Consider the following 14004-nt stretch of genomic DNA (forward strand, 5'->3'; position numbering starts at 1 on the left):
GTGGAGAACAAATTGTTGACCTATTGGTCGGGTGGAATAGAAAAGTAAGCAATTATATGTGCTGAGTAACGGTTGGAAGGTTCAGAAGTTCGTATTATCAATATATACAGTATTTTATCTACAAATATTACATGGAGAATCTGTAATCAATTTTTTTTAATAGATATTTCTTTGATGCTGCTTTATTTTCCATTGCGGTAAGCTTCCAAACAAACAATTCTCCGTCACTTTATATTATTTCACCCTCTCCAATGGAATTCTTCCAAGAAGTAGAATAATAACTGGCAGAGCAAATATTTCTCATAGTCACGGCACAATTCGTTACAATTCCGCAGAAATATTCCTCTGTCGCCCAACCCATCTAGCTGCACATGTTCTTGAAGATTTTACCTGACAGTGACAGATTACCCGGGACGCGTGTCCTTCTTGTTATACTTTCAGACCGACCTTCATTTCATCCACGTACGACTCTGCAATCATATTTGAGTTTTACATGCCACTATGAATCTACCAGCAAAAGGAAACGTAACGTGCGAACGAGGCTTTAGCCGCGGACATAGTTTACGGCCGAACAATAAAACAAGTGACACAGTGACTCGGGGGACTTGTGACTCCGCCGGAAGAGCGGACACAGCGCATTTGAAAACTGTAACAAGTAATTCATCTTGTTACTTTCCGGCTCTTTAAACAGTTCTTAAGAATCCACGCGTGCTTTATCATTTAACCATAGAATACCTTGCAGTAATTTCCTGTTAATCGTAATGTCAATCATAACAGAACATTCGTTCTAACAATAATTTTATTCTTATAGCTTCTACATATGTAAAAAGGAAAACGTACACGAATCAACTGTTACGAGATACCTTTTGCAACCACCGAAAGTGGTATCACAAAATCAGTTGTAATCCTATAACCATCAAAGCTTATAAAATCGGTTAAGTATCACCAGTAATATTTACATTTCCCTTCACTGCAAAAGAAGTTACTGAAGAAACCATGAACAATCTCGAGCAACTGTTTCGCTTGATTTCAAATCAAAGTACAATTCCTCGGTATCCCATCCAATACGATTTCGTAGGAACGTCTTGACGGAAGCTCGAAAGTGTAATTCGAAAGAGCGGCCAATGAGTAAGCACGATCGGGGATCCACGACGAGGATCGATTCCTCGGCGTGCCTGGGATCGCGTGACCGTTCCCTCCCCCGTCCATTACTCACCGCTCCTCGTCGAATCGAACGGCTATCGAGCCTCGTCCCTCCCTTGGTCCTTCCATCCGAACGATGTAACAGTGAATCCTTGGACGACGACCGATGGAAATATGTATTCGACTCGAAGTTTTCGATCGTCGATCTCCCTTTCAACGATTTCGTCCATCACGTGCCCGCGTCCACGGTGCAGATTACCGCGGGAGGAAGTTGGAAACGGTGGGATCTCGCTTGATAGAGTTGTTACTGCGTGCGGCTGGTCTTTCCTGTTCGGCTCTTGCATATCCCTTCCGCTCAATTTTTTATTTTCACCGTTCAGCTTGTTGCAACTTGCATTTCCCTCGCGACTTTTCTTTTTACGACCGACTCGTTTCATCTCCCGATCGGCCGAATCGTTTTATTTCCGCGAAACTACCGGCCTGGGGTCATGCATCAGTTAAGTTCACGATGGTAGGTACATAATAAAGTTAATGATTCGTCTATTGATCATCTAATCGATCGTTTTACGATTGGCATTGTTCGCACTGGCACACGAATGTTCCGATAGAAAGAAGCGACCGCGTAATGTCCCTCCGCCGGAAGAATACGTATGCGGATTATAATAAAGATACGCACGCCGCGCGTTGTTTAATACCCGTCCGGCGTGTATTGTGTGGTAATAAGAATTTATAAAATGCTATATAGAATATAATGATTGGAATATAATACCCGCGTTATAGAGTGGTCGGCAACGACGTCGAGTTTAACTCGAACTATTCGAATCGGCAAAAAAGAATTTACACATTTCTGACGTTTGCGATCCCGCGCGCAAAGAACAGTCGAGATGATCAGTGACAACGACAATCCGGAAGGGATTAAGATGCCACGAACAGAATACACTTGCTCGTTAGAAATTAACCACGGTTAAGTGTCGCGATGAATCACTGGGCGTCGCAAAAAACGCTATGAAAAAGGGGACCGTGCCCGGCGGTTGATACCGTTAATTCATTTTGAACGTTCGCAACAATGCGAGCCAGCCGGGCGACAGCGGGGAAAGGGACGCTGCGCCTACTTTCCTCGATAAGCGCGCCAGATAAAAATCCGCGGAGATGAATCTCGCTGAAAAGGCTCATTAAATTCACCAAAACGGACTATTAAGATACATATTTCGTTCACACGGAGGCCTGAGAAGTTCACCGTTACGTCGTTTACCTTACAAAATACGTAATAGACGAAGCACACGGCGACAGGCCAGACGATCGACCGATAAGACCGCTCAGCCGCGAACTGAAAAAAAACGTATGCACGAAAACTGTTGAGCAATTACGTAACAATCAACGTCGGATCTGCTGCAACAAACTGTTAAATACTTCTTTTATCTGGTAATTGATCTGCAGCTTGTTATAACATTTCTCCCGGAAAAATTAATGTTTCCATTCACGGCCGGATGCTATTCATGAAAGTTAAACCTATGGATTATTACATCGTCGCTTCAATATTCAATTTAGAGAACGTTATTTCAAGTCAAGGTTAACACAGGATCAATGATTTGCTTCTTTCGTGAATGTGACGTTATAGAAACCGATCGGAAGGTTTATTCGATGTCAAGGTTATCTCGAAGATAATGACTTTTAAATCTACAGTCTAAGATCAAGGATTCATCTAGGTGCAGATCCAAGATTCCGGATCTTACTCTTGCAAGTCTGACGTTGGAGAAATCGACGAAAAGGATTGGCCGAAGTCAAGGTTAGCTCAAGGTCAACGATTCCCAAGGTACCAATGGACGTGCTTCCTGAAGGAAGAATCGTCGAAAGGTCTCGGCGTCGGTTCACCTTTTAGGAGTTAATGATCGATGGGCCTTCAAGGGTCGGTTGCTCATAGTGGGCGCAAGACCAGGTACGGTTTTATGCAAACCGGGGTCAGCCCGGGGCGGTACCGCGGTTAATGAGCTGTTAAGAGGCGGACGAGCAGCGAGAGCAGCAAGTGGATCGGACTTTTACGAGACTACTTGCTCCAGGAAGGATCGGTAACGCCGGCAGAAGCGATCGGGCCCTCGCCGAACACGCTGCTATTCCTCCCATTCGAGAGTTTCGAAGCCTAACCCTCGGCCCGCTCGCCCGTCTATTATCCTCGCACGCTACCCAGGATCCCTTCCGACTTCCACTGTCGGGTTCGAGAGATCCTTTCGGCCGGACCGTCCTCTGTATTAGACAGTGTAACACATTCGACGGGATTTTTACAAGAACTTTTTGTTTTCTCACTTGTAAGCTACACTAGAATTATACGCTTAACTATTTTAGATGTATGGTAATTTGGTATTCAAAGAGGGTTATTGTAAGACTTGAGAACATTAAATCCAGAGAAGAATGCGAAGAGAAAAGTAGAACGAATCGTTAATTCACGGAATTCTTTTAACCGAGGCATTTAATAAAAACAGTTACAGTTGGAACCGCAGGGAAAGGACAAAGGGAAGAGGAAAAATGGAAGAAATAATAACGAAAATAATAAGAGACGGCGATGAAGATGATGATGACGACGACAATAACAATAATACAATGTCGCGCGAAAAACCGGTGACAATTATTCTCCCAAGCACTGCATAAACCTGCGCGCAATGGGAGCACACGGCTGCCGAGTGAACTTCGCAAATGTTGCTATAGATTAAGTTGGAAGACAGAAGGTTCGAGGGTCCCTTGATGATCCTTCGGGACGCGCTCGTTCCGTTTCAGTCGTCCCGAAAGAAATTTCCAGTCCGCGCCGGGGCGAGCGCTGTTAGAAAAAGAAAATTGACGTTTACGAGGAAGCGTGCGAAGTGAGATATTATCCTGTCTCACGTGCGGCTGGAAGAATTATTGCCGGTTGCGCGGGCCGGGCAACGAAATTGAACGCGAAAATTTAGCGTCACGATAAAAACCAGTCGGAATCGTCCGCGCGTGTAATCCCGGGGACGCGTTGCGGCGCGCGCGCGCGCGTGCGCTTTGAACGAGGTCGCCGCGCCGTCTCTTTTTCTTCTCGTTCTTCTACCGTGGGAAGTCTCATTGACAGTGACAATGTGGTGGCAGTTGAAACTCCGACCTCTGTAATTGTCCTGCGCAAATATGTAATTTCTTTTTTCGGTTTAACGCGTTCACCTCGCGTGCGGATAATCTCGCCGCCTCTCAGGCTGCGCCGGCGTTCATCAAACTTGGGAACGTCACATGGGTTCTTTGCTTAATATTTCGCTCGTTCGTGTTTTTCTTTCTGGGTGAGGATAATCGTCGCAAACACGACCTCATGCGACTTACTTCCCCAACGTTGCGTTTGATCAATTATTTTTAATTTACCCTTTACAGTCGAAGGTTTCTCACTAGAAATGTGCAGTATTTTTTGATGAGGTGGAAACAGTTTTTGAAACTGACTTAACGGGAAGACACACGTAAATTAAGGAACAAAGATATTTTATTTCAGTGCTTCAAAGGTTGTACGAAGATTGATATCAGATATCAAGTACTATCATTTTGATTTATGAGACCAAGTGCGAAGAGTTAACAAAGTGGCGTATCGATAAGTGACACTCAGGAATAGATTACAAGCTATGTCGAGGCTACGATTAATTTTTGAAACAGATACACACTAGATAAACGCAAGTACGGTCTCTTTAATTCCATTACGATTTGCTGGCAAGAATACTTACAATCTCCGTTAAATCCTGCTTTATCCAGTGTCTGGCAAGGTAGAGCAAACCGATGGAGTTGTTCAAGTATAATCGATCGGGGGCTTAACCTCTACATGATTACATGATATGTGTATGTGCTACTGGTTTCTAGATAAGTAGTAAAGTCGACGATCTACAAATAGACAAACAGACTTCATAGAACAGAAATGATTCCACCAATACATAACCCTCATAACACTCACAATTTCCCAAATCTGTTTAAAAAGTCATACCAAAGGCATCACAGAAAAATAGAAACCATATAATTCAAGACATAAATAGTACTTACCTAGGCTTACATTTCTATCAAATGTCACAAGCAAAGGCACAAAGTAACAAGAAACACCTTTCATCCACAATCCTCAGCAACGGATAAAATCCTGACTCCAGAGATCCGTCAAAGTTCTCACAACAGCGATTCCAACTATCTCCAAAATCATGGCGACAGCGACCGGTACCCGGAAGAAAGACGATCGCCCCGTGAAAGGCTCGGAAGCCGAATCCGGCGTGGCTGGCGCGTGAAACAGCTTGCGCGGGTCGTTCTTTTACGCGTCGGCGGCCCCGAAAGTTCGCACAGAGCGGAACAATGGTGCCCGGGGGCAGGAGTCGAAGCTTGGTAACTGTTGCATTATGCTCGCCCGCGAAAGATGCACCGTCAACGGGGCTATCGTGGGTTCCGATCGACCTCTCGCTGGATGTTAGAGGCCACGCTCGCCCCGACTGTCGACTCCCGGTCCCGTTTAGGACTCAATGGACGCTGATAATAACGGAGACAAGAACAGGGAACTACCAACAGCCTTTTACTCCTGATGGCAAATTGCGATTCGTCTCATGGGCGTACGCGCCGAACTGAGAAAGAGAGGGGAGCAGAGAGGGAAGAAGAAAGAGACGCACACTTTATCCGTGAGGGGATCGCCGCGGATAATTTGGCGCGGACAAAAGGCTCGGCGCGGCGAAACGCGAAAGAACAGTTCGAGTCCGGCCCATGCTTGTTCCCCGACGCCTCCTCCATTTTCTTTCCGTCCGATGTTCCCGGAATTCTCACGACGCCCGGCGTGGGTCTAGGATTCACTGGCGACCAACGAACATCCTAGCGAAATCGGTGCACCGTTTTAGCTTTTTTCGCTGATCGCCGAGGAGCCACGCGGCGCAGCGCGGCGGAATCGGCCGGAAAAGTTGCACCGCTAGGTAGGCAGATACACGATTCGACTTTATGTAACGCTCGCCCGAGCGCCGACGCTTGCCGCGGATATTGTTGCATCGTGAGCCTTTTTGTCTGCGGGTTAGCGGAAAAATGGTTTTGTAAATGATTGCGTAGGCACTCGGCTTGTCCGAGAGCAAAGCCCCGCTGGAGGCGTCTTGAATGCGATTAGCGAGGAGAATGGTGAAAGGGGGACATTCCTTCGGGACAAAGGAGCCGAGGTTATCTTCTTCTTTTGAAATTTTGATTTTGTTGGACACCATCTCAGGTGCCATGGAAATGAGTTTAACGTATAGTGTCCGGAGATAGAAGCTTATCTAATGAAAGATAGTTGCGGTTAAGTGTTCCTTTTCTTGGAAATGTAGCATCGTTATCTTCGAAGAACTGAATAATAGCAAAATATCCTAATTGTATTTTTTAATAATTACATAACACGAGGAATAATTATTTTTCAATATATTTCCTGTTTTAAACGCTCTTATATATTGAAAACGAGATTAATAAATGCGATAAACGTTTGAGAATACCTTCGCTACATTGTGAACACGAGTAATATCCCTATTATCCATTCCGCTACGCCCGTCCGCTATCTTCCGATGTATTAATTCGCTTCTCCGATATTTCTTGCTGGCGTATCATAATGCAAACGCTCAAAGAGGAACTACTTATCAATCTCTCTGCATCCTCGTCTCCCGATCGCGGAGCCCAGACGGGTTTCAGACTCTCAGCTGGAAAAGGCTCGATAGACTTCCGATGCGAGACAACGTCTTGATAATCCACGGGAAGCTGGCTCGGCGGCCGGTTCCGTTCGGCTCGTTTGACCCTTGCCCGTGAAATCATCCGTACTGCAATAATTTATTGCTACCAGCCTCGTGTTTCTGGCCGGTAGACGGCTTCGTTCTCTCAATCTAGATCGGTCGGCGAGAGGAAGCGGCGTTTCTCGAGTCAGTCCTGGGAATCGAACCCGGAACCCCAGGCCGCTTCTTTTTCCGTGGTGCCTTCTGCCCGTGGCATCTGCCAGCGGCCGCGAAACTGCCCCGTGAGTTATCCTATCGACGATTTTGTCCATTCCGCTGGATGCGTTTTCCGTTACGCGAGCGTAGGATCCCATTCGCATTCTTGTTCGCGTGGCGCCCGTTTCTTTCGCACAATCCCTCCCTTCCGCAGGCATTTTTTTTATAGTAAACTCTTCGCCGCGCACAGTGAACTCCGGCCCCGCCAGGAAAAATGCAATCAGTGTTATCCATTTCGCGTTTTCGATGTTATCCGCAAAGAATATGCGGACGCACGCTCGCTGGAACGACGTAAAACGGAATGCCGAGTGCATCGGTAAACAAGACGATGTTGTTTTATTATCCGGTGTTCCTTTTCACTCGCGGAACGACCCGACGCGAGGAAGTTTCCTCATCATAGAGCCTGCTCGACAATTTTGTCAATTTCCGTGGGTACGCGGACCGTTACGCGAAAGCAGCCGCTTCGCGGAAACGTTCGCCGCAACGGTAGTCCATCCATTTTCCGAATGCTCCTTCTAATAAAACGTCGTCGATCCGTGGATTCACCTTTGGTGCTATCGCCGGATTTCGTTGGTTTCTTATTTTTACGTGCTCCCTCCTTATTAACCATTGAAATGATAATACTCTTTCGCTAGATGGAATAATTGCAGACGGAAGTAAAGTTTTATTCCGCGTGCTCGTTATAAATAGTGGGAATTGTTTGCGGTGATAGGTTATTTCGGACATAAAATTAGAGCATTTTATACCAGCACGGAATCTCAAGTTTTGTGTTTCTATTCTCGTTAAAAGATTTAATAACTCAATGGGAGCGTAATGAAATGGGTAAAATAAAACCGTGCCATCTGACAGAATTCGAAGCGCAGTTAAGGTAAAGTCTTTCGAAAGAATGAATCGATGATTCAAGTGAAAGACAAATAGGAAGAGAAGTAACCAATAGTTTTCGGCAGAAGTTGAAAAAAAGGATTTCGCCATTATCTCGAGAAATCGGTCACAGCGTGTAAAACGGAACGTTTGGCGTACTGTTCGTGATCCTCCGTATAAATCAACCTTTTTTCACTCCCGCGACCGTTTGGATTGGCAGTCAGCCTCTTAAGAAACAACTCGCGATCTGTAATCGCGGGGCTCACCGCATCAACCGTTCCTCTGCTTTATTTTACAGCGGATTCGCACTTTTTCACGCAAAGTATCGTGAACTAATGACGCGGGCTGGTCCGCGGAACGTAACCGAGGCAATTAGCGGGGCGCACGGCATGAGAAATCGAGGTGAAAAATTATGATTTCTTGCGACCGTGGCAGGCCAACGCGGAGAGGCCTATCATAAGATTCTTCCTCGGCGCGCCGCCGCTTCGGCGATTTCCCTGCAGAGGATGCGCTCGGTGCCGTTAGGCGAGTGCGAAACGGAATCTTCGCGGAAACGCTCCTCGAAGCGACAGTAGTTCCTGCTGAACAATGGCCCTTTTTATTACTCCTGGAAACGAGCAGCCCGGGAGCGGTCGCTCGCACTTCCACGACCGGCGACTCGAATTTGGAGCGGTGTCGTTTTTCCACGAATTCGAAACTGGTCTCTTCAATGTCCTCCTAATCGTTTCTTCTCGTTCCCCTGAGAACACGTTTATCAAAAAGACAAAAGAACACGGAAGTACTGAAAAGTTGGAAGCTTAGGTCACTTGTATCTATAAAAGCTAATGGAAACATAAGTTTTTCAAAGTTAAATGTCTCCTAAGTGAACCGAGGATATTGATATTATTATAAATGATAGTAGACTTATTGAAAAATATTCTATTAATAATGTAATACAAGTTTTATAGGTTCTATTCGAAACAGTTATGAGTCGAAGCGATTAATTTCATATTTGAAAAGTTTTTGAATTTCAGCTTGGAAGCGTTTAATAATTTCGAGGTTTTGAATGAATCCTCTATATTCAGAGTCTGAATGACTTTATCGGATGAGCGGCTCGTACGTCCTTGCGCTGATACAATTGAGCGGCGCAAAGTAGTCCACGGGTTCCCGGGTCGAAAAGCAAAAAGGCCGAGCCACGGATCACGTCAGCGATCCCCAGTGATAAACGAAGTAACAAGGACTAAGGAGAGGCGTACGGCGGCGGCGCTCACCGTGACCGAAAGAAGTAAGTTACTGTTATGCAATAAAGAAGAAATTATCGGGCCCGCCATTGATCTACGCGCCGTGTATTACAATATTACCCGTCGCGAGCCTCGCGGTCGGCGCTATTCCGCAAGGAAGGTGTTGCCACGGTGTCTGTTTTATTGACATAATGCGGAATATATTGGTAACCGTTAATGTATCGTGTGACTAGCCGGGCACGAAGAATGCACCGTGACAGCATCCGGCGCAATCATGCAACCAAGCACACCATTCTTCTTCGCTATTTTCATGGCGCGAATCCTTTACTCACTAAACCGTGAGACGTACGGAAGATTCACAGTCTGAAGGTATTAACCTATCGACTGTACAAGGAGCATAGAGACATCCAGCAAATCGTGCTACGTTCAAAACCTTTATACCGTTCGATTCGACTGACACGAATCTTCGAGAATATTTCTTTCCAAATTATCAAAGATTTGATATTGCTGCAACGGAAAGACAATTTCCCAACTAGAATGCGACTTAAAGTAACGAAGAAAATATTCCGCGAACGTCTCTCATCGATTCGGGCGAATCTTAATCCCGAGTTCCCAGAACAACCGAGCAACGTATCAATCTAATGCCACCGGCTACTTCATCAATGATTTCACATCGAAGCATTTATCTCGGAGCGTCCCGTTGCGCTCAGTCTCGAAAAGACGCACGGTAGCGGTCCGGGGCGACAACAAAAAAAGCCGAAAATGAAAAAAAGGAAAAACCGCGGGAAAAGGGACCAAAGAATCCGCGTTTCCCGGAATGTCGCGCTCCGATTGGCCGCGGTGTCGAGCCCTCGGGCTCTGGGATTGGCCCTAGCCGCGTTTCCCCACCTCCGTCGGAAATTCACTTTTTACGGGCGTTATTACAAAACTGACTGGCATCTCCTAGACCATGTCATTACGGCTTAGTACTCCACACGGCGAGGATCCTCTCACGAGTACCCACCACCATCACCACCTCCACCACCACCACCACCACCTCCACCATCACCATCCACCACTACCATCCACCAACCACCACCATCAGCACCATTTCCACCACCGTCGTCACCACTTCTACCAGCACTACCTCCACCGCCGTCACCACATCACCACCACCACCACCACCGCCTCCACCGCGGAGAGTAACCTCTTCTATTTCTACTACTTCGTCCTCCTCCTCCCCTTCCTCCTCCTCCTCCTCCTCCTCCTCCTCCTCATCTTCCCACCTTTCGCGGCCGTGGAAGACGAGCAGCCACGCGCGGATATCCTGGCAGAGTGTTACGGAGAACGGAGAACAGTGGCACAGAACGCACGTTGCTCCATTTTCGTGCAACACGCACAGGAAAGGTTCTCCGACGATATCCTTCGTAGAGACACGAGAGCGAGGACGGTCCGGGCCGCAGTTCCACCTACCCCGCTAAATTTGGTTGTTCGAGAACGATTCGGGCGAAGGTGAACGCGAGTTCCCTCTGTGCTCTCGATTCGCCGAGGATCACCGATCTCCGAGATCACGCGGGAAACGGACACCTCGCGGAGACGTTTGCCGAAGCTTGTTCGCCGAGTTCGCTCGAATACGCTTCCGAAGTGGAAGTGCGTTCTGCTTCGATCGTCTTTCTCCTCCTTTATTATTTCGTCTCTCTTCGTTCCTCTTTTATTGTTTTTTGTTTTTTTTTTTTTTTTAATTTCTGTTGGTTCACGTACGTGATCCAAGTGAAAAGAAAACGGACCACGGCGACGCGACACGGCCGATCCACGCACCGGTGGTGAACGGGATTAAACGTCGGACGTAATATCGTTTCGGGTTACGCCGGGACTCGCATTATCGCGTAACAAGCATCGCCGCTTTCGTTTTCGACGGGTAGAACAAGTGTGCAACTGTGATTCGTGAGAGACCCGCCTCCAGTGAGTTTCCAGGGACTGGTTCCCCAGGACGATTACGAAGGTCGTGCGGGTCCACGGAACTGAGCGCCGCGCCATGGCCGCCACCAGGACCGACTGGAAGATTAGATTGTAAGTGATTATTTTTATTACTACGCTCTGGTTGCTTAAGGGGACGCTCCTCGTCGGGCGCGATCAACGGCGCGCCGAGCGAACTTTGTGCGTCCACCAAGCGCTTTTTTTGCCGCGCCGCACCGTGTCTTCCGCGAGGGCCGACCCGGCTAGGAACGGTACCTTCTTTTTGCCGTCCTTTCGGCCGGACTTCGTTCCCGTGAAATCGAATTATTTTTGAGGGAGACTGGCTTGGGTGAATTGGACGTTGTACTTCTTTTCTTACCGCGATCGAGTCGAAATGGTAGATCGGCTGAATTTCCACTCTGCAGTCGCGGTTTCCAATTTATTTTTGGATAAACGTAGCTTTCCTTTGATTTTACAGTTTCGTTTGATTGATAAAAAAGTCTAGTCCTTTCGTGTACGAATCCCTTTGTTTCACTTTGACTCAGTTTTTCTTTTAGTGTATTCGAGACTCGGGATGCGATCTGTTGATTCAAACTGATAGAAAAGTATGTCGAGATAAATGGATTTATACGTTAATGGTTAACTACGTAACAATTGAAACGTCTTGAAGTTAAGGAATGGTATCTCGTTAAAAATGTAGTAACTGTACTAACGAGATAAATTCGCAGCAGATTGCGTTGGAATACTTAAAAACAAACAACTGTTAATATAAGTGTTCTCCATTGCTAACGAAGCGTTTCGTATGGTAATCGATATATTAAGCTCTTTATTTATCGAGTATTGTAGTGCTCCATATTACGCGCGGTTCCATATTAGGTACAGTTACTCCGCATTAATCGTTCGCCCGAAGGAAAAACAAATTCTGCATTCATTGGAAATTTACACTTATTGTAAATGTTTGAAAAGTGATACTCTCCTCGGAGAAAGGAAAGAGTAATGTTTACGATTATTAGGTCCAGTTCGGAATGTTCGGTGCGAGTACGAATGGTCGTTACACGGCAAGTGATTTATTTTAAGTAGAACTTCGTACTCGTTAGTCTTCCATTTGTTTTGCCTTCACAAGTAAGGTCAAATGAGAATTTATATAACATACGAATCCTCTTACTTTCTGTATTGGCTCTGTTGAATCTTACATTATGCATTGAACCTCATTATAATCACTTTATATTTCACCACGAGACTTTTATACGGGTAATGCGCTCCGCGTAAGCTTTCAACGTGGTTCTTCTGGAATTGATTAAAACTTAACTAACGTATAGCCACCGTATCGCGTCTGGCCATGAGAAGGTGAGCCTACTTACAGTCGAATAGAGATTTTATTCATTTCAGAAACCAATTATCGGGACGAGATTATTTCGTTTTACATCTTGAAATGTATCTTACATATCAGAAAGATATTAATAGCCTTCTTTATTATGTACCATATACAAAACGAGTTAGATAATTTCTATGTAAACACCGACCTTAAAGTAAAATATTAAATTGAGTTATTCGAAACGGCTTTTCGACCGACTGCTGTTACCGCTATTATTATCACAGTCGTCAATTTTCAAACATGTTCATTAAGTACATTGAATGCTTCCATGATCGTCTGATATCATACACTGTGATTTTAAGTAAGAAAGTACGAAAATTCTGCTCGTACGTTCCACATGGAATATAAAACCACGACTGTCACGCGAATATCATAACAGGTAGTCTGCCAGGAGAATTGGGCCGTTGCAAATACCGCGTATGCGGCAGCGAACACTTGAACTTCTCGGATCGTAGTATCTTCGCGAAGAATTATATTCGAATAAACACCCTGCGTATTTACACATTCATGGTTACAGTTACAACAAGCAAGACTCTTAACGAAACTTCAGTAAAATCTTCAATAACTTTTCAATATCAATCACGCAAACTTACAAAACTTTCAGTTTCACTCCAACACGATCTATATATTCATTTCAATTCACTTAACTTCCATATTTCAGCATCTAAGTTTACGAGAAACAAAAACCCAGTCGAACAACTGGATTAACAAAGTATTTACTACACTTGCTATTCGCATGAAAGGAATGATAAAATATTACACAGTATCGTTGTCGATGCATCAAGGATAGAATGAAATGCCGAGGATAATACCCGAATAGCGAAACGATCGCAAATCGATCGCGCCAACAGATTATTCCACGGCTATCGTATTAAGAGCTGATTGCCCGTTCATTTACGGAAAATCAGGAATATCGGCGTGCACGTTCCGCGCTTTCGATCCTGCCGGCCGATACGAAAAGCTCCGATCGCGGAGGAACGGTCGAAAATATGTAATCGATTAGGTGCAGAAATCATCGACCGTGAAACACCGGTTCGTATCTCGTTAATCTATTATCCGGCGTGACCCGCGTTCGATCTTCCGAGAAACAGCATAACAACGTCCTCGGCGCGGCGCGGCGCGGCGGACCGACCGGCGAGTAAATAATAATTGCCGTTTTCTTTTGGATGGAACGCGGCTGAGATAGGATCTTCCCGTTACGGGGCTAAATCAGAGTTACTGTTTCCGCGCCTTTACGACGCGCCTCGACCGGGAAACCTTGTCATCGCCGGTGAACGCGTACTCTCCCGTCGCCATCGCCTGCTCGCAGCAGCGCGTTACTTTCTTCGAATTCACCTTGTTTCCACGGAGAAAAAATATATACCGTTCTGGTCTGGGTTGGTTTGACCAACATCGTCTAGTCCATCGGAAGTCGATTTGTGTAACGAAATATTAAAGCTTCGTCGAATGTAACGATATCGTGAGCTTGGATATCTATAATCGAAAGCTCGAATGAATTCAGTTGGTTGAATAATGAGACTGC

The 14004-nt window shown here is 45.8% G+C and overlaps 1 protein-coding gene across 1 annotated transcript in view; it reads left to right on the top strand.

Annotated features, from left to right (window-relative positions):
• Positions 1–10504: 10504 nt before the first annotated feature.
• Positions 10505–14004, top strand: part of LOC116426921 (uncharacterized) — a 93772-nt gene continuing 90272 nt past the window's right edge. Inside the window, exon 1 of the mRNA XM_076364359.1 lies at positions 10505–11221. Coding sequence (XP_076220474.1) covers positions 11187–11221 — 35 coding nt within the window. The 5' untranslated portion in view covers positions 10505–11186. The remainder of the gene's footprint in view (positions 11222–14004) is intronic.

Source organism: Nomia melanderi, chromosome 2 (assembly GCF_051020985.1).
Source record: "Nomia melanderi isolate GNS246 chromosome 2, iyNomMela1, whole genome shotgun sequence".
NCBI lineage: Eukaryota > Metazoa > Arthropoda > Insecta > Hymenoptera > Halictidae > Nomia > Nomia melanderi.